This window comes from Styela clava, chromosome 4, assembly GCF_964204865.1.
Source record: "Styela clava chromosome 4, kaStyClav1.hap1.2, whole genome shotgun sequence".
Taxonomy (NCBI): domain Eukaryota; kingdom Metazoa; phylum Chordata; class Ascidiacea; order Stolidobranchia; family Styelidae; genus Styela; species Styela clava.
The window spans coordinates 13,906,456-13,925,821 of record NC_135253.1 but is presented as its reverse complement, the minus strand read 5'-3'; the positions used below and the strand labels follow the sequence as shown (position 1 = coordinate 13,925,821).

The following is a 19,366-nucleotide window of genomic DNA, read 5'->3' as shown; positions in this document are numbered from 1 at the left end:
TTTCCTAAAAAGAAACTCTTGTGTTGACACTGTATCAAGTCAAGTTTTGGCCGCTAGATAAAGCCCAAAATATCAGGTCTACCGTGAACAGAAGCACTACATTCAAGCACCTTCTCTCGTTTGTATTTGATCACGATGCGCTTAAATCTTTGATTCGACGTAAAATGGCGAAACGTACAAAAGCTCGAAATATATTCTCGGCGCCCTCCATTTTGTTTAGATAGCTTACGTGTATCGTCGGCGCATTGAAATTTCAAACTTGAAACAATGCGACTAAAACGTGGAAAATAGGGAACAACCAAGAGTGGACCCCACGAACGATGTAGTAGTTAATTTTTATAGCATAGCATAAAGAGATTCTATCCTAATAATCTACTTCGCATGTCGCTGTTATACCAACAGAGACGTTTGGGACAATTATAATAATAACAACAAACTACAAAATATACTTTCACAAAGTGATTTTCTTCTTAAAATGTGATATAGAGTGTCTGCTACCCCACGGAAGTTTAACTTGTTTCGTATTAGCGCAACAAGTTCATATTTATATGATTTTCTTTGCATTTTTGCCCGTTTCATTAATTATGGAAGGTGTACTCCGACGGATCCCTCGGTCTATATATGTCTGGTCTCTGGTAAACAAATGCCATTCTAGTACCACAGGGTAATGAAAAAAAAAATGACTCTTTAAATTCAATAGTTTTAATTTTGTTGAAACCATTCCGTGATTATTCAGGGTTATATTTTTGAACTTTTTAATAATATAACAAGCCGTTTCCAATGTGTTGTCACAAAAAGTATTGTGTGCTGAAAAAACTTGCATTTTAAAAAGAATTGCGGTTTCGGTATAGCTTTGAAATTGATATCGTTGCAAGTTTTCCGCTTTCCCGGTGTAAAAAATAATAATTTTAAAATAAGTTATAACTCGATTATTTGAATTCATAAGTATAGTAAAATTGAAATAAACTAAATATTAGTAATGATTTAGACATTATAAAACATATCATGCCTCGATTTCATTCATATGGAATGAGAATATATCTTCTTTAGAGCAGGAGATAATCCGAAATCGACGAGATCACAATATTTCCTATACTGACGACCAAAAATATTTTTTAATGGGAGATGACACAGGTGACGAACTCATTGCCAAAGAAGGCGGTAAAAGCATCATTTGCTCGACAAAGCTATTTCTACCATTTGGCTCATGCATTAATGATAAGGCGTTCTCTGTCTCGTTGCGGCAATGCCGGTATACACTGTGAAAATGTGTGAAAACTACTTCATGTCGTTTGCGATAATACAATGCGATCATGTCATTAGCCTTATGTACCATATTCTAAAAAATAAAAAGTAAAGTCTACAAAATTCTTATCTATTTTATGCGGTTGTATATATTTGTTTCTTCTAAATTACTTCAAAATTCAAGTTTTATTTACAAACATTTTCCAAAGTACAGGATCACTTTCACGCGGGATCTAACTGGAGTCGCGTAACATTACGAATAGCAATGTGCTTAGCCGTGGATTACCTGACTAATCTAATTGGCGAAGGTTTCGCAGCCGCCCAAGGATTTGAAACCCGTTAAATATGCATTAAACTACACGGAATCGCATTGATAATGTGACTCGGTGGGAATCAAATATGTTACGGTCTAGAAAAGCGATTCGCAAATTACTATAAACGTATTATGCCACCGGAAAATTGGCGGATACCGTTTCAACAATTTCCGATTAAATGCATTCACGTTAATTTTGTTTCATATTATTTTAACTGTGATATCTGTTTTGAGAAACGATATGCATACTTATTAAATTAGTTTTGTTGATTTCAATTTAGCGACACAACATGATATAAAGTTAATACAATCGCCGTTATTGCTTAAATAAATCTGGCATCCCTGAAGTTATGAATGTTGCGTCGACCTGTCATCCACAGAATTATTACATGGCAGGCGAATTATGGAAAATAATTTTTTTCGCCGCAAATGTGGTTCCTTCAGATGTGTAATGGAATTTCGCCATTTCCCATTATACGGTCAGCCATCCATATGGCGCCTTTGGATTTACTTTACAATTGAATATATAATGGTATATATTGAAACGTGTAGTGCACTGTTATAAAAGTCAAGTAAATTTTCCGTACTTTTCAAAATGCCCATTTAGAATGACTCATTTTTTTTTTCAAATCGAATTGCTGCTATGGAGGATATTATAGAAAAGACTATGCGCCCAAAAGAAATTGTTTTAATGGATCGAGTCGTTGTAGTTACTTTGAAATATCATTAAATTTAGTTGGATTTTATGCAGCGTGTGCTATGATGTGAAAAACAAATTGCAGGAAGTTTTCGTGTCCGTTCTTCCGATGCGATGCCTAATCGGACGCCCTCATGGGACAGTAGAGAAGTGAGACGGGACAAAGCCAGCGAAATCGGAGTCGTCGCGCGGTCATCAAGGTCGTTCATGCTGGAAAATAATGTTTTCTTCATAAAAAAAATTGCCATTTGTTCTTCATAACTTACCAACGTTGGAAAAAACTGATCATGGTATTGCATTTGCATTCTGTCCGTTTAGGTCAAACATTTTGTTCATATTAAGGATATCACGAGGGAACTAATTATAGAGAATATTACCAAAAAATGTTAGTGTCTCGTAAACATCCGTTAGTTAAGGATTGATATTGTAGATTGGGTATGTAGAACTAAAACATGACTCCAACAAATTCATATTCATCATATTGCATTTCGTCTTTGCCAATTTCGTCATTGTACTCACATTTTCATATTTGAGCCTATGCAAGGTGATGTTACATTTCCCATTGATGGTAACCGTCCACGCAAGGCCGGTTACCATATCTATTTCATTACGACAAGTCTCCTCTCGAAAAATATTATTTTATTTTCATTCCAGTCAAATCGCTAATGGATCGCTTTACTGAAACACACCGTATCGATGTATCATGGGGAAACCATAGACGTATAGGCATGCATCTTCCACTCTCATTTTTGATAATATAAAAACCATGTACCAAGGCATTCTCTTTTATATATCTTATAACTTTCCTGCAAAGACAAAAAACAACGACGCGGGTCGGAACACGAAAAATCTAAAAGGTCGTTCCGCGTATTAATAGTGTCTTAATCCTCAGTCCGAACTACGCCTACTCAAAATCATTTGTACCGTGCCTAATTTCTAAATCCGCATAAGGACAGTGGCGTAACGGAGGTTTTTACAATACGATGATGTTTGGTTTGTAGATTTGCTTCATATAACCGTGTCAATACACTTACTCCAAATACTTTGTCCAGATGACCAATGATGGAACCATCAAACGTTTTACAATCCGCACTTATACAGGTTCACACCTGTAGTTGGCTATGGAACACAGTGAACATATCATATCCTTAATTATAACACCATGAAGTACTGCTTTGCAAGTTGCTGCTGTCGCGGGAAGCGATCAGTCGGTACTTTCTTAATTCTGCGGTTAAATTTCATAATTTGACAGAAAGTCACAAAGAATTCTCATGAAATCATCCCACTTATTTACGTGAGAATTTCATCCCAAAACTTGTGAACTTGGAGTCTTATAATTGCTATAAACTAGGTGAATTGCTTTGAATAATTCACGATGTCGTGTTTTGAAGTGTGACTGCAAAACTATGTTGTGTCTTTGATACTATCTTGCGCGTTCTGTACCTGACAATACAAACATCAATAATAAAAAATAAGATTACGAATAATTTTCTTTTGTAGAAAGTACTCTGGAAGGAAGTACCTATTCAGGAGAAGGTGGGGCTGAAGACAATGATTCCGATCCCTGCAAGAAGCCACAAAAGAAGCGAGGAATTTTTCCAAAGCAAGCAACAAATATCATGAGAGCATGGCTCTTTCAAAATTTAACAGTAAGATATATTACTCTGAAGCGTAACCTCAAACATTAGCGTATCGTTTCAATCGAAATAAAAAAATGTTCTTTTGTATTTCACCTCAAAATACGCCGAGACTATAAGCGTACTTTTAGTTTGTTCCCTAATGTTTCTCCACTTTATTATAGACTGACAACCTTACCCTATTTTTATTTTTATCCTGTTGATAAATTTATACTACTAATTAAAGCATAGACTTACATCTCCTAATGATGACTCACGTAAATAGCGCAGGTTATGTATTTATAAAGTTCAGAGTTTGTCCTATCATTTTTGACATATCGTGACATCACTAAATATCAGGTATTTTTAAACATTCCAATAAATATATTAAAGCGATTAGACAATAACGTACCTCGGACAAAATGTATTAGGTAACACTGATTTGATTGTAATTCATAATTTCCATCACTTTTCAAAAACTAAACATGATTTAAATTTTTTCTTTACCATTTTTGAAAATGTTCAAAATACAAGTCTGTTTTGTAAAAGTATAACCATGTCACAACTCACAAGTCCCTTGTATTTGAAAATAATTTTGTAACTTGGTCGCTATTTTCTTCAACATTCCTTCACGGTAGTATTAATAATTTTGGTTCTGTATTTATTAATAAGTTTTTCTCTCAATTCCACGGATCGTCTTCGTATGATAAAAGTATGTTAAAGGTACTTATCCGAAGAGAAAAGTCCTGTCCAAAAAAGTTACCATGTCAAAAAATTCGATGAAAAATCAATTCGAGCGAGTACGTATGCGACTCGGACACGAGTTTCATCGATTTCTTGCATACGCCGATTACATGACAACTTGGCAGGCAAAAATAAATAACAATCACTCATTGGAGCTTTTAAAAATCCCGAGAGCGAATTTTTGAGTAATACAGTTTGCCAGCATGTTTAGAAGTTCATTTTATTTTATTTTTTCAATTGGCATCTTTATTATTTGCAACAACAGTACAATTTCGGAAAATTTTAAAAACGTCAAAAATTGTTACACAAAATACAAACGTTAACGGCAGATAACGCTGACATGTCGCTGGCGAACACAGAGGCCAAAGGATTTGCCATATAGCCCGCGGCGAAGTCATCGACATGCGTCGCGCGCAGGTCCGCTTTCATCTTGCTCTAAATGTGCCCAGGTGCCAGGTGCGGTGGTCCTATCACTCGGTATCTTGATGACTTACGCCCGAATAATGCCAAAGCCTTATGATCCTAATATCTCGTAATACAGAATTACATCGCGGTTTAATAGTTTGCCATCTATTATTCCACAGCAGTAAGATTACTAATTTAACTACAGAACCAAACTGAATCTTTAGTATGGAAATCAAACTCAATCTGCCTTTTCTCCTTACAGCATCCTTATCCGTCCGAAGAGCAAAAGAAATCACTAGCTAGCCAGACAGGATTAACCATACTGCAAGTTAATAACTGGTAAGTAACAAAGTGTTGTTTAGGCTCACACCCAAGATTATCAAACGTATCATTAGGACTTTTTGAATCAGCGAGTTATTTTCTCGCACTTTTAACTCCATAAACTATCTGTTTAAAACGCGTCACATTTTTTGTAATCATTCAGAATCTTAATTTTTTTTTGTGATCAGCACTTGGTCCTGAAGCATAGATTTTATATCACAGATTACGATTTCAAATACTTGGTTATGTAATTCAATAGTTATCAGAATTTGCTAACGCCTCACCAAAGGCGGCCAGACAGAATATGCTGATTTGAAAAATACATTTGTTATAATACAATATTTAAAAATATATATGCGCCTACTTTGTTCGGCGGATTCAAAAAATGCACATTGCTGTAGACTTTTAGTGTCCGGTCGCAATTATAGCTTATCACCAAATTCCATTGTCAGATTTCGACGCCTAAAATTTGGCCCCCAGGCCTGCAAACGGTCGTTGTGCGTTCCGGTGGATTCGGTTGCCTAATCTGCAAATGATCACAGGGGGTTTATACCACGCTCGTGGCAGTTTTGCTAGTTGGACTTTTCGTACACGAGCTAGGAAAGTTGAATAGGATTAGATAAGATTTGAATGCCACCCACTGCGTCGTAATTCAATCCAGTCATTGACTTTTCATTGTCGTTGCGTTTGAACTTAGAATACATTTTAAGAGTCAGGACGAAAAAATCTGAAAGAGTTAGAATACACCTAATTCAAATAAACATTAGCCACCTCTGATCATTTGTCTTTTCCATGCATGTTTGTAGTGGTATTTGACTAGCTTTTCGCGCGGATCCAAAGTTTATTAATTCAAATAAACTATCCACAAACCAAATTCTACTGCTATCGAATAAAAATTTTTTTTAAAGCTGTATCACTCTAATTTGTCTAGATATTGCACAAACAACGATCAACTTTTAATGATTCCATCATCGTTTTGGTGGCTTTAGATATCGATGATTATCCAGCATGTTTCATAGATGTGCAGCACGTAATCCCATATGTAAACGAGCTTGAGCGATAATATGTCATATATGTATGTACAGACCGAGAGGTTTCTCAAAATAGCAGACAAGTTCGTTTGACGTTATCTGTACAGGTTATTGAGCTACGGATGAGCGATAGGTTGGCTTACCTAAAACTGATCGGGCGATAAATTAACATTACTGTCGATCGAATGCCATATCTGTCTTTATTGAAACCCTATTATCCATTGACTTCCAAGCGCATCACGTACAGCCTACTTGCAGATTTGCGCCCTGAAGTGAATTCTTAAAGCGAAAAGAGCAGCGGTAGAGTGTATTTTAAATTTTTAGGAAAACTTATAAAATTTTATTTCCTTGTATATAATATATTATTTCACTGTACCAATATATTCATGCAGTTATCTAATCATCTGTAGACGGTTCAGCAGTACTGAAATGTACAATTTTGCCATCTCTTCGATCTGGTAAGCGGAAAGAATTGATAAGATGTGGTATACTTCTTTGACGCGGTCGATCAGCGCTGTCTTTGATTGGAGATTAAATCGGGTATTTGTTGAAGGCAAAATAAATAAGACAATAAAACCGTATTAGATGTTACCGATTATTTTATTCGCCTAAATTTCTAACCACAAACTAAAGTTAATTTTGAAATGAGAGTTTAGGATGATGAAAGCTTGACTATTCTTCTTTGAAGATTTGAGGATAAGCTTTATAAAATTAGTTTTTTTTTCTGAGTGACAGTAATGCTCAACACTACAGTTTTTGATCAATTACATCAAAAATTGATACAACATACAATTCTTTTTTAATTCGTAACTTCGTTTTTTCAAGTTGTCAGTTTTTGTTTTTTCAATACCTTCCTGTCGAATTTCCCGTCAAAACGGATTGTTACGTTCTATAATTACAAACAGACGTGGTCAAAAGCTAGATTTCTTCTGTGCAATCAAACCTCGCAAAAATAGAATTGTGTAGTAATGTAGAGTTGTTTAATGGCCGTGGGAATATCCTAATTTTGTGCTCAAGTCCGAAAAACAGGATTTTTCACATTCAACCAACCCTTCTCCACGACGATACAAGGCTGCAGTTACAACTATGTCAGACAAAAGTGTGATCAATTGGCATTGAAGTCGATGTCCGAGCCGTCGGGTCGATAGCCAAACCGTTTGTTTTTATATTTAGGCGCCAACACAAAGCTCTCGTAGACGAGGAGAATATGGTTTTGGTTGCGTTGTCCCCTTTGGAGAGGCGTCTGGGAAAACTCTCATTGTCGCTTCTGAAAATGTCGAAATTGATGTTTTCGAAAATACTCCATGTTATACACAGACGTAACATGAAATTCTGAGCCAATCTATGTACGTACTATTTATTCAATCACTGAGACCAAGCCAGCTATCTTCGCAATAAATTCCCAACGTCAAAGTCTCAAAACGCCCTCGCGCGGTTCATACAATAGATTCGCGCGACGATCGTCTGTTTACAACGGACCATGTCATGATAAGTCGTTACTTCCATTCGTGTTGCTAATATAATCACTCGTTATTAATCGATCCATCAAACAATTGAATTTCAACACCTTTATGGTTACCAAACCTCAATGATGCCAAACACAGTAAAATTAACGCCTTTACACGCCGATAAGCTTCTGCGAATACTAGATGCGCTACTTGTTAATTTTCAAAAATTCTTCCGCCTACTTTTCTCATTCATATTGGCTTTTGTCGAAATATATTTGCCGGTCGTGCCCGCTCAATAGAATGATTTTACGGTGACAAGGAAAGTGTGGGTTTTGTGGTGATCTGGAAGGCCGGGCAAACAAGAGTAGTCACGAGCTACAGGTTTATTGTGCTACTCCCTATGTCGACAAAAAGCTCTTATACGTTGAATAACCAATGGAATGACATTCTGTACCTGATCGATCATATTGGGCGGGCTAGGACTGCCTTCCTATGACCTACGATATTATTGATTTGACAAACATGCCTTCACAAAGTAGGAATATCATCGTTCTATTGCTACCGTTATAAACACGGCCTCGCATTAGTGCAATAATTTGATCGAGTCATGCGTAGTTGACTGTGGAATGTCGACTTACACAACGCACTATGTAAAGCAAGAGACAATGGCAAAAATGGAAATAATGATATAAAAGGGTGGTCGCGATTTTGGCAATTTTGTCAGTAGTTTACTTACCCCCAACCGAAATATCATCATCCATCATTGGTTTCCGGGATTGTCTCATTGTTATTCATTTTTATCTAACTTGCACTAGGGTAACGTGTTAATCTGATAAATAATGATGTTGTCATTAGACTGCTTCATTCAATTCCAATATGTTTGGGCCAGTTAGGCACTTATTTGGGCATGGATAATGTTGCCATTCTCTTTTTACCCTTATTAATGAGAATATGGCGGCATTACAATATTCTCGTTTCAAAATAATTAAAATAAATAACTGGTCACAGAGGCATTCCACTCGTCAATTCTCAGCATTGTTGTTTCAGATGACTTCACATTGTCACGTCACTGTAGTTATATTTTTACTATGTTGCTCATGACAACAATTCCGAAAAACATAGATCAATGAAGTTTGCCAACAGATGTGCTACCGACATACCCCACTACATAAACAACTGGTTGTCTTTAGAGTAAACGCGCCTATTTTTCATATTACATTTGCTGTCAGGAGTACAAAGGTTGGTAGTGTGTAAGGAACGTGCTCGAAACCCGACACATCGAATTCTTGTCCGATCAGTTGGATTCTAACCAGCTTGGATTTTATTTTCTTCATTCAATTCAATAAATTTTTTTAGAAAAGCCGTTTGAAAATGAGATATAACCACGGGGAGGGATAACACGACAAAAAATCCATCGTCCGTGTTTACTTAAGCGATTTCACAAAAGATGGGGCGAGGCGCTAAGCACACTAAAGGTCTGGTAATAGCTCAATATGGGCGGGAAATATATTTTATCTGCTGGGTACTGGAAACAAAACAAAAAACGACAAAAATTTGGGATGACGTCACCCAATCAGTCATCTTTTAGTTTGTACCCAAGCTTTAGCTTTTCTATATTAGTGTCAGATGGGATTCTTTGTTGATATTAATATACAAAATTATCACGGAAAGCGCCCCTGTTGCAAAATATGATTGCTTTAAATTTTCCATTTAGTCAAAAAATAAAATAAATCCCTACACATGGAAGAATTTCCGATGAAGTACACAAAACTCAAATGAAAATTTAAAATATCTTAATTTTATGTCATCAAACCATGTTATGTCAATGTTTAGCATATTGGTGGGTTTGTTTCCATCTTCATGCCCCGTTGTTACATCGCACTTGAGGTTCAGAATTCAAATTTTGTTTAGTGCGTTTGTAGGCATTGTTAACCAATAAACCGTATTGTTGGTTTTGCAGGCGATCTCACATAAAGGTCACCCATGAACACCAACGTTGACGGTTAAAGCAATTCAATACAAACGCGTAACAACGCCATTATATCCTCTCCGCCCGCTCACTTATATAACCATGTAACAATACAATGTAAACGTTTCTTTTCTCGCCAATTGTAATTAATGTATGATTGCGGTCAGGAATCCACCGACCCATTGTGAAATGGACGAAATTTTAGATGCTTTCAAATTTATCATATTTTTAAATGAATTTCAATCTATATTATGTATTTCCTACCTCAGTGGCAAAACGAGTAGAAATCCGCTGTACAGTGGGCGTTTTTGTCTGCAATATAAAATACAAAAACATTTTATTCAACAACCCTCTTAAACCGCAGACAAAGCAGGGCAAAGAGAGGCTTATAAATAGGAGATGAGCCCACGATTTGTTATGATGTTGTTTTTAACAAGAAAAACAATAATGTACTTCGTTCCCATTGTCGCCATCCCTAAGATAAACCCTCATGTCCGTCTGCGCTCTATATATGAAACATTGACCCACGATTTTGCTGTGCAGATTTGGCGGGCAACACAATTTACTTTTCGACTGCAACGCCTACCTGAAGAATACGTTTGAATCATTTATGGCTATTGATGATGGTGATGGCTAAAAATAGAATTTACTACTCGAAAAATGAATTCACCAGTCGTTTTGTATTTGAAGGAACAGCAGTCAATCATTCGTCAGCCGTTTTCACGACTTCAAAGGTCACGCCCTTAAAATTTTAATCTTCGTTACTGTAAATAAGAATTATAGGATTGCTCTCGTGCGGGGGCTATCACGTACTGTTTGCAATTTGGATTTACAAACGCTGGTTTCTTATAGTGAATTTAAAAAAATTGTTGTTGATTGGCCTACTACTAAACTTCGGTCACGTCTCAGTTGAAAGGCCTTTATTCAGCAACGCTAAATCTCAACAGAATACGGCCGTGTAAAGTACTTTTGTAGTTGGACACGAAATGGACCGATATACCGTTTTGGTATTATGCTGTGATAGTTCTTTTTCTCGTTAGTATAAAAAAAATCGCATTTGTCTTTATTGCTTTGAAATTTTCCGTGATTAAAAATTGTTGTTGTCGATGGAATGCTATTACTTTTATTTATTTCAAATTTATGTGAGCTTTATGAGATTCGTTTTTTTTGTCTGTAATTACGTCATCAAAATTAAAAATGGCAATTCGGCGTTTGCGTTCGTTATCGCTGCGGTGTGTAGTTCAGTCGAAGTTGAAAAGACTACGAAGGATTACAACATACCCGTTCTACCACATTTTGGTCTCCGTGCCCACCTATATGAGCATTCCGCTCTGGTTCTAATTTACGTGTGTTTCCTATTAAAAAGTTGATATTCTCACGCATCATGGTCCACCCTTATAGCTGGAATGTTGTATCATCTTAATTCACTTGTATATAATCTGCAATTATGTTCAATTTTGTTCATTTTGTTACATATGTTTTTATACGCTCCTGCGACGTTAGACATTGTAGAATCAAGACCTTGTTTCAAATCAAATCCAATGTCCCAATGTTCGCCTTGGATTAAATTTGATGGGCTATATGCTGAAACGAAAAAATGCCGTTACTTTTGAAAGTCTACTAGCTAGAGCAGTTGTTTTCAACCTTTTTGGTGGAGAGGAACGCCGGTAAAACTTCTAGGCTGCTCAAGTAACCCCTGTGGAATGGTTTAATTATATGAGCTATAAATATGTATAAAAGCGAATCTAATACTGGCAAAAAAATGGTCTTTAGGTGGAGCATGTTCAATATTAGTGGCAAACCTAATACTGATTTAATTTTTCTCAAACAATAGACATATTTGAATCGGATTTGAATGAAAACTCGCGGAACTCCTGGACTGTACTAGCCGAACCCCGTGGTTTAAAACCACTGGTCAAGAGTCTTGCTGTTAGCGAAAAGTATCATAAAATATCAAGCACCAATTCAGAATATAAAGGAAAAAATGTATTGAATACAAAAAATGACTTTGCTGTTATGAAATTTATTGGAAAGTAAGCGTAATTTAATTTCTGTAAGTGATGTCGTCTGAGTAACGAGTCTCACACAATTAATCCAAGTTCAAATATTAAAAATTGTTATTATGATCAGGCAATTTTTTCTTTATCTGAAGCGGTATTGGCTACCAACTTAAATTTCCTAATGAATGAGCTGGGAAAGCAACTTTGCGGGATTTCGGAAATGGATGGTTAATGACTCGTAAATTCAACAAATAACATCACTCCATAACGATATAATATATACTGTAACAGCTTGTATTGTATCACTAACACCGGTGTCATTTTAGGGTCATCGATTCACAAAACATTATCCTAGTGGAACGCGGGTTAGCCTTTCAATACCTTTAGCGCGGACTTTACTGCGGTAGGCTGCTTATTTGTCGAACCATATCGCCACCTAGAGGTATGTAACTTTGAAACCAGTGTGACGTTTTTGTCATTAGGTCTCGTCTTTCGTCAGCAGCTCGTGTCATGGTGGCACGCAGCTATATCTAATAGGCGTGTCGCGAGAGAATATTTCTGGATCAGATGTACGTGACGTTTCAATGTGGCATCGGCTTACAAATGGGTCACCTGGACATTATATCGAACGTTTATATTTTGGCGCAGCAGGTGGTATACTGCTTTTTACCCAGGTGGGGTAGCCGGACAATTGGGTATCACGTATTTCACGCACGATCTGTATCATGCCCACCACAATATTTAATTTAGACAATATAATATAGATATCGCGACTTCATTACATTCAAGTTTTGGATACCCCATACATTCTGCCAGAAAGCCAGCAATCCTGATACGGTTTTACTGACTCACAGAAAAATAACGTATTAAAGTTTTAGGTGGTGTGCGTACTCATAAACTCAATTTTAGACCAAATTTATTTGCGGCTATTGTCGATACTTGTTATAGGATTTAGTTGAAACCATTCAGAAGCGAAAGATTTGAAAATTAGAAAAATTGAAAACACGTTCCAACTTTGATACTTGCAATGACCCGCGTCGACAAACTTTCGCTCGATCGCGAATCACCCCACTCAGCTTTTATCCCATTATTGCACCCACAAAACAAACTACGCGCTTGGGTGAAACTGAGTACCTGTCAGAATATCGTCGGTCGTATTTCATAAATCCTTACGTGTACACGACGTCTTCCCTTGTTATTAGGTGTTCCACAGCTCATTCAAAGATGAGAGTTATATAATATTGTTTGCCGTTCTATATTAAATTCACTCGTACATCTCCTTGTTGTGTTACTAATGTTATGTAAAATGGTCAGCCATTGACAATTCAACCGTAACCTTAGATGCAATTACCTTATCTCAAGCGGGGGTCCCCACTATTAAGAGTGTTGGCGTCTGGCTGAGCCCCAAAATTTTGTTTTTAGTTATCGCCGGATTAACAGCGGTTTACCGATAACTCAATGCTAATGAGAAAACTCAATTAGCCGCTGTCTCAGTAGGTGGTGTGATTGGGGCAAAACATTTTTCAACCTGAAAAATTTACATCAGCACAAATTATCAGTCACATTTACGGACGATCTCCACAATACCACAAGTATTTTAATTTGAATTAATAGTCGCGCGGAAGTGCGTATAACAGTTCCTGTAATGGCATCATCAGTATGAGTGTTACAAGCCCATTTATAGTCGTCCTCGCCAACGCTAGTACGTTTAATGAATTGTTTTTCTTTGTGGAGCCAATGGTTTTTTTCGTGAACTCGGTCGGACATGCTCAATGAAACCTTTCGTGGAACACGGTCACGCGCAATTAATTCGACAGAATGCACAACAGTTTTTGACAACAATCATCTCCGGCAAAAACCACAAATTTTTGTATACCACAAAGTGATGCTCAATCCGTAGACTAAAGTCGGTACTGGATCACTTGCCAGTCATCGATTTTTATTAAACTTAATTTTATGTGACGAATATAGTATGCTTATATAGTGCTTTTTTTGATAGTTTTCTACTATGCAACCTGTTTGTGACCCTTAGTCGAACGCTCCGTACGATGTGAAAAGTTCACGCTGGGGTTCTGTCATAGCGTAACCTAACACCGCCTCCCCTTTCGACTGTGTCTTGCTTCGATGGCGGTACACTATAGAAATGGGAATTCCTTTGCTATTGTTGTTAATGCATTTGCGAGAAAAATGCTTTTTCTTTGCTAAGCTACAGAACAACAGATGTACTCGATGCGCTCCATAGATTTTCCTGATTATCGTTCCGATTTCTGGTAGGCAGTGGGTAGCGCAAAATTGCCGAGATAGTTATCTTTTCAGTGCAATGCGATAATAAAGACGGATGAAAGTTGTACAGTGTGCTTTCATTATAATTTAACTTCGTTACTGAAAGGTTTATCGATTAAAATTTCAACAGCAGAAGTAACTTTCCTTGTATGTGGTAGTTTTATTTCATCCCGCCATTTTTTTTTTATAAATAGCTATCGTCATATCATTATTAAAATATGTTCATGGCAGGTATTGTTTTCAAACAAATATTTAGTGCTTTCACATATTATTTTGAAAGTGTTTCCATTTTTATTTTAGGTTTATCAATGCAAGGCGGAGAATCGTGCAACCCATGATTGACCAATCAAATAGAGCAGGTTTGTTTGTATTCATTTTATCTATTCGCCCTGATATTTATTCCGGAAAATTGTGGGATTATTTGTACAAAGATCCCGCCAACGTTCAAAATAAAAAAAATAGTAGGTATAAATTTAGGGTTAGGAATGCAGATTGCGCTGAAAATTCAAATTTTCAAATCATTCCTAATCCTAACTGGATAATTACTAATTTTTATTTTAAAACGTGACGGGGTGTTTTCCTCCAATTTCACATTTTTGAATCAGTGGCGGGGGCTTTGTACAAAATATCCAAATGTTGGTATTGAAATGAATTAGACTTGTTTTTCTCGCTGGCTTCAATAATAATTTTTGTCAGATTGTTTGTGAATAGCAGTACAAAATGTACTTTTATCGTGCGTTTGAATGGTTACTTTTCCTCGTGCTTCATACACAATCTTTAAAAACGCGATATAGTTTGATATGCATATAAAAAGTATTTCCTACCTACGTTTTGTTGCCCAAAATCGTAACATTAGCCAGTAATAGTTGCGAAATGCAGAGAATACTAAAAGCTTGAAAGTTTTTAGTTGACCGTTCACCAGTCGTTTCCTTATAATGTCGCGTATTTTTATCTCGGTTTCTAATCGACGACCTTTTAGCAGTAAAACTTGTATGCTTATTAATATTTCATTATATCTAAGTGATATATTATGTCGCTGATCTAAAAGATTCCGTTATCAAAAAGCATTTTCTGAATCGTTTGAATATTCCCGCAAGTATGAGACATACGTATTTCGTTAAATGCGCATATCATGTAAGTTCATACTTGAAGAGGATCATGCAAACATAAGAAATCGAAGTTTGGACGGAGCTAAAACATTGGTATCTTTCCGTTTGTAGTATTTTCGTACCAGACGTTGAAGTTCTGTTTCTTTTCATTACATATGCCTAATCATGCCATGTTTTACGTCTGCCAATTTTTTATTATTTTTTGCATTTGAGATACTAAAATCTCCCCCCATTTATTTAATATGCTTGATGCGTTAGTGCATTTGCAAAAATTGATATTGTTCTTTTGTTTTAGTGAGTGGTGCAATGGGCGGTTACAGTCCTGATGGTCAACCCATGGGTGGATTCTTGATGGAAGGACAAGGCCCTCACATGCCATTGCAATACGGCTGGCCATCAGGTGCGGTATTTATACTTTAATCATCCAGTATTACACTTGTGCGACTAATTTTTTATAATAATAATTTTTGTTTTATGTATTATAGGAATGCAAGCGGCAGACATGATGGCAGCTAGAAACATGCAGTTTAATCCTTCTGTAACGATGTCACCATCGCACCATCATCATCACGGAGCAGGAGCTGGCGGCCTATCTCATCAATTACGGCCACCCCCGGTACACACACAGGCTATGGCGCTGCTTCCAGGCCAGTACCCAAATCCGCACGCTGCTGCAGCAGCAGCGATGATGATGCCTCATCACACTGGACCGGGTCTCGGACATTCTCATAGCCATCACCCCGGACAAAGCCCGACAGGCAGCTTTAGTGAATCATATCGGTACCCTGGCTCTCACGTGTTAACTATTGCTGGCGTTGAACAAAATTGATCTTTTGTGTTCAAGAGTGAAGCTTACTCGTGCTGGCCATAACCGAGTACATGTTTGTTGGCGACGCGTAAAGATCTCACATGTGATGTCGATTGTCGGATGAAGTCCCAACTGTACCATCGCGGAAAACTACGAAAACACCCTGGTTTATATTCAAAGAAGCCGTCCATGATTTCAAATACTGATGCCGTATGTGCAGAATGACATACAATTCATTTTATCATCGACGATGACATCAAATTCAGTCAATCATCGAGAACGTAAAATTTGATTTCTATAACAGTTTCCTGTAGGATTGGACTAATTGCGATTGATACTTGATTTTACAATAATGTACAGAATAACAAAATTCCTGGAGAGCAAACTTCATGACCCGCAGAATTTTTAAGAATTTATATAAATAGTTTTATAATCTAATAGCGTGGAAGGTCAAGAAGTAATTTCAAATTCAACCCGTTTACAAGGGTTTCCCTACGCCACAATAAATATAAGCGCAGAATTTGGTCCAAACACTGGATTATTTTTTATTAGAACTTAAATGACATTTAACTACTACCGTAAAAATTTTAAGTTGTTTCCTCTGCGTCCGTGAAAGTGCTTTGGAATGGGGCCAATTTGTATCCTTAAAAACGCACAAAAAATATTGTCTATCCTTGTAGCTCAGGGACGCTGGGGAAATGCTATCAGAAATAAAAATTTTAAAGGGAGTAAACAAATTTGTATTTGGAAGATAAAGTTGCAACAGTTGCTCAGTTCACACAAATAATTAAAACTAATCAATGTAATAAACCTCCAGATTATTATACATGTGTCGAATGTGTTTTCATTATTATTTTTATTGTTCACAACATTCACAAGCACCGTTTCTTTGTTTTTGTATTTCATTTTTTGCTCTTACGATGAGCTTTCTTACATTCTTTTTAACATTGATTCTTTTCTATTGTTTACTATTATTGTTATTATTATTAATATTGTTATTCTTAAATTTCCAGTATTCTTATTCTATCGACTCAAAGAACGAAGAATTTTAATAAAGGGTAAAGGCGATCGTGTTTTTTTGGTTTGATTTCTGAAATTGCACTGCACCATTCCCAATGTAAAATTTTTACTTTTGGCAAAACATGCTTTAGCTGTTAAGGGAGTACTCCCGGAGACTGTCTATATTAGCCAAGCGAATATACCCGCTGCCCATAGGCTTCCGTCCTTATACTCAGCTTGATGTAATGTAGGCAAAAAAATAGTTACCTCCATATACACACACTTCTGGAGCGCCGTCTAGGGTATATTAAGGCATAGATTATAAACAAGTATTTTTGTCATTAGCATTCAGTGAGGTAAATTCAGTATTGTAAGATAGAAAGAGTCTAAGCCCATTTCATTGCTATCCCAAATCAGAGGGAACCGCCAACACTATCACAGAAACCCAACTCTTTATAGGAATGTAGAGCGTCGATATCGTTTTTAAAATTCGCAGATGATCAGCAGGAGAATGGCTAAATGCGGTCTATACGCATTTTCAATTAGGCATAATGATAGACGATATGCCGAGGTTGTGGACATCGTTGCACAAAACTTGGTCCAAGACCTGTGGGCGTGGAGCGTGATTACTATTCAGTGCTGAAGTATTTTAGCCAATATGTAGATGACTCTAAGGCAGTGCTCGTCAACCTTTTTTGTAATGATACACCCTTTCAACCATTTCTTAAAATCTGTTATACCCCGCTCGTCCTACATTTTTAATACAAAAAAACTCAATATTTAGAAGTTATATATGTTTATGTTGACGCAATAATTTATTATTTAGTTAATGTGACCGTTGCTGTTGGATTCTATCGGTCATTTGTTCTTTTCAGGATTTAATTTCAATGAGTGCAGACAACCCTTGTTTGGAAAGGTATGTCGTAGGGCTGTAGGCATTCGGACGAATATGGTGAGAGCTTTTTGTGAAAGATTGCGATACTCGGGAACTCCTAATAGTGCTGCTTAAAATTAGTTGTCGTTTTTATATGTGTTGAACTCTGCCTTTTGTAAAAGATCTGATTGTATTTCACCAGCTATCTAGTCAAGAGCAACCTCTCCACTTGTAAATGGCTGGCTGAATGGCCCATATTAGAGAAACAAGATACTGATACTCAACATCCGAAAAATAGGCTCCGAAGTTTAGCAGTAGCACATCAAGATGCTTACCGTGTTTCCCCGATGATAAGACAAGGTCTTACTTCATTTTCTTTTCTTTCTATACTTTTATTTTTATTCATCAAAAACAAAATTACAAAGTAGAGAATTACGAAATTTTCAAATATACTTACTACTCATAAATAACACGTTCTTATTTAAAATAACTGCTAAATATAGATTATTAATCATTTGAAACGTATAGATGTCATGCTATTGGATAGATCAAAAAAAATTCGCTACCGAGTACCGACTAAGGAGTAGGTCCTATTTGAAGGGGGGGCTTATATTGAGATCATTTTAAAAATCCAGGCTAGGTCTTACGTTTGGGCTGGGCTTTATTTTCGGGGAAACACAGTATATATGAACAATTGATCTCATCTTGGTTTCCATCTTCCCGTTCATAAGTCTCAGTGAAATAGTCCAACCATTCCAAATTTAAAAAATCACATTTTGATACAATATTCTGCCACAATTTCATTTTAAAATATTCAATCTTGCTACTAGCTTCAAAATTATCACATCCTTTCCCCCTCGATAAATTTAACTGATTTGTGATTTTAAATATGGCTGTTAGATAAGACAATTTTGCAAGCCAAAGGATATCTTGAAAATGAGCAGCCATCGAAAGTCTTTCCCGGGTTGGACGCATATCGTGTGATAGTGTGTATCTTACAACATTCGGTACGGTACACCCTATTAATGTGGTACATCATTCAAACTTTTAGGTACACCCTGGGTACTATATACCCGGTTGACGAGCACTGCTCTAAGGACTGACGCAATTGCGACAAAGAGTAGAAAATGCAGTTTTGCGACTTCGCAAGCAGCAGAATCTCTGTATATTACTTCATTAGGCCTACTAACATTTTACCTGATTTTGTTTGCCAAGACATTTGAAGGTTTAAGTCGCTGGTTTGTATCTCATGTCCATTTTATATGAAAAAGAGTATATACCGTATATCACGAATGTTTATACTCAACAGCAACCTTTCGTCGCTCGCGGGCCAAATTAAGGGTTGCAAGCCATTGGCGGGCCGCACACATTTTTAGAAACTTGAAAACCGAACGGAGGATACTTTTTATAATAAGAATGAAGCAGTGATACATATCTCGAATAGAATATAGATTTATTTCCTCATTGTGCATCTCAAAAAAATTCCTTTTAATATTTTCGGCGC

The 19,366-nt window shown here is 36.6% G+C and overlaps 1 protein-coding gene across 2 annotated transcripts in view; it reads left to right on the top strand.

The window, feature by feature from the left end:
• LOC120325768 (homeobox protein Meis1-like) overlaps positions 1 to 17,062 on the top strand; it is a 41,046-nt gene extending 23,984 nt beyond the window's left edge. For both annotated transcript variants that reach the window (XM_078111609.1, XM_039391929.2), the window contains exons 8-12: positions 3,756 to 3,904; positions 5,283 to 5,359; positions 14,373 to 14,431; positions 15,477 to 15,581; positions 15,667 to 17,062. In XM_078111609.1, the coding sequence (XP_077967735.1) occupies positions 3,756 to 3,904; positions 5,283 to 5,359; positions 14,373 to 14,431; positions 15,477 to 15,581; positions 15,667 to 16,010 (734 nt within the window). In that variant the 3' untranslated portion in view covers positions 16,011 to 17,062. The remainder of the gene's footprint in view (positions 1 to 3,755; positions 3,905 to 5,282; positions 5,360 to 14,372; positions 14,432 to 15,476; positions 15,582 to 15,666) is intronic.
• Positions 17,063 to 19,366: the final 2,304 nt, after the last annotated feature.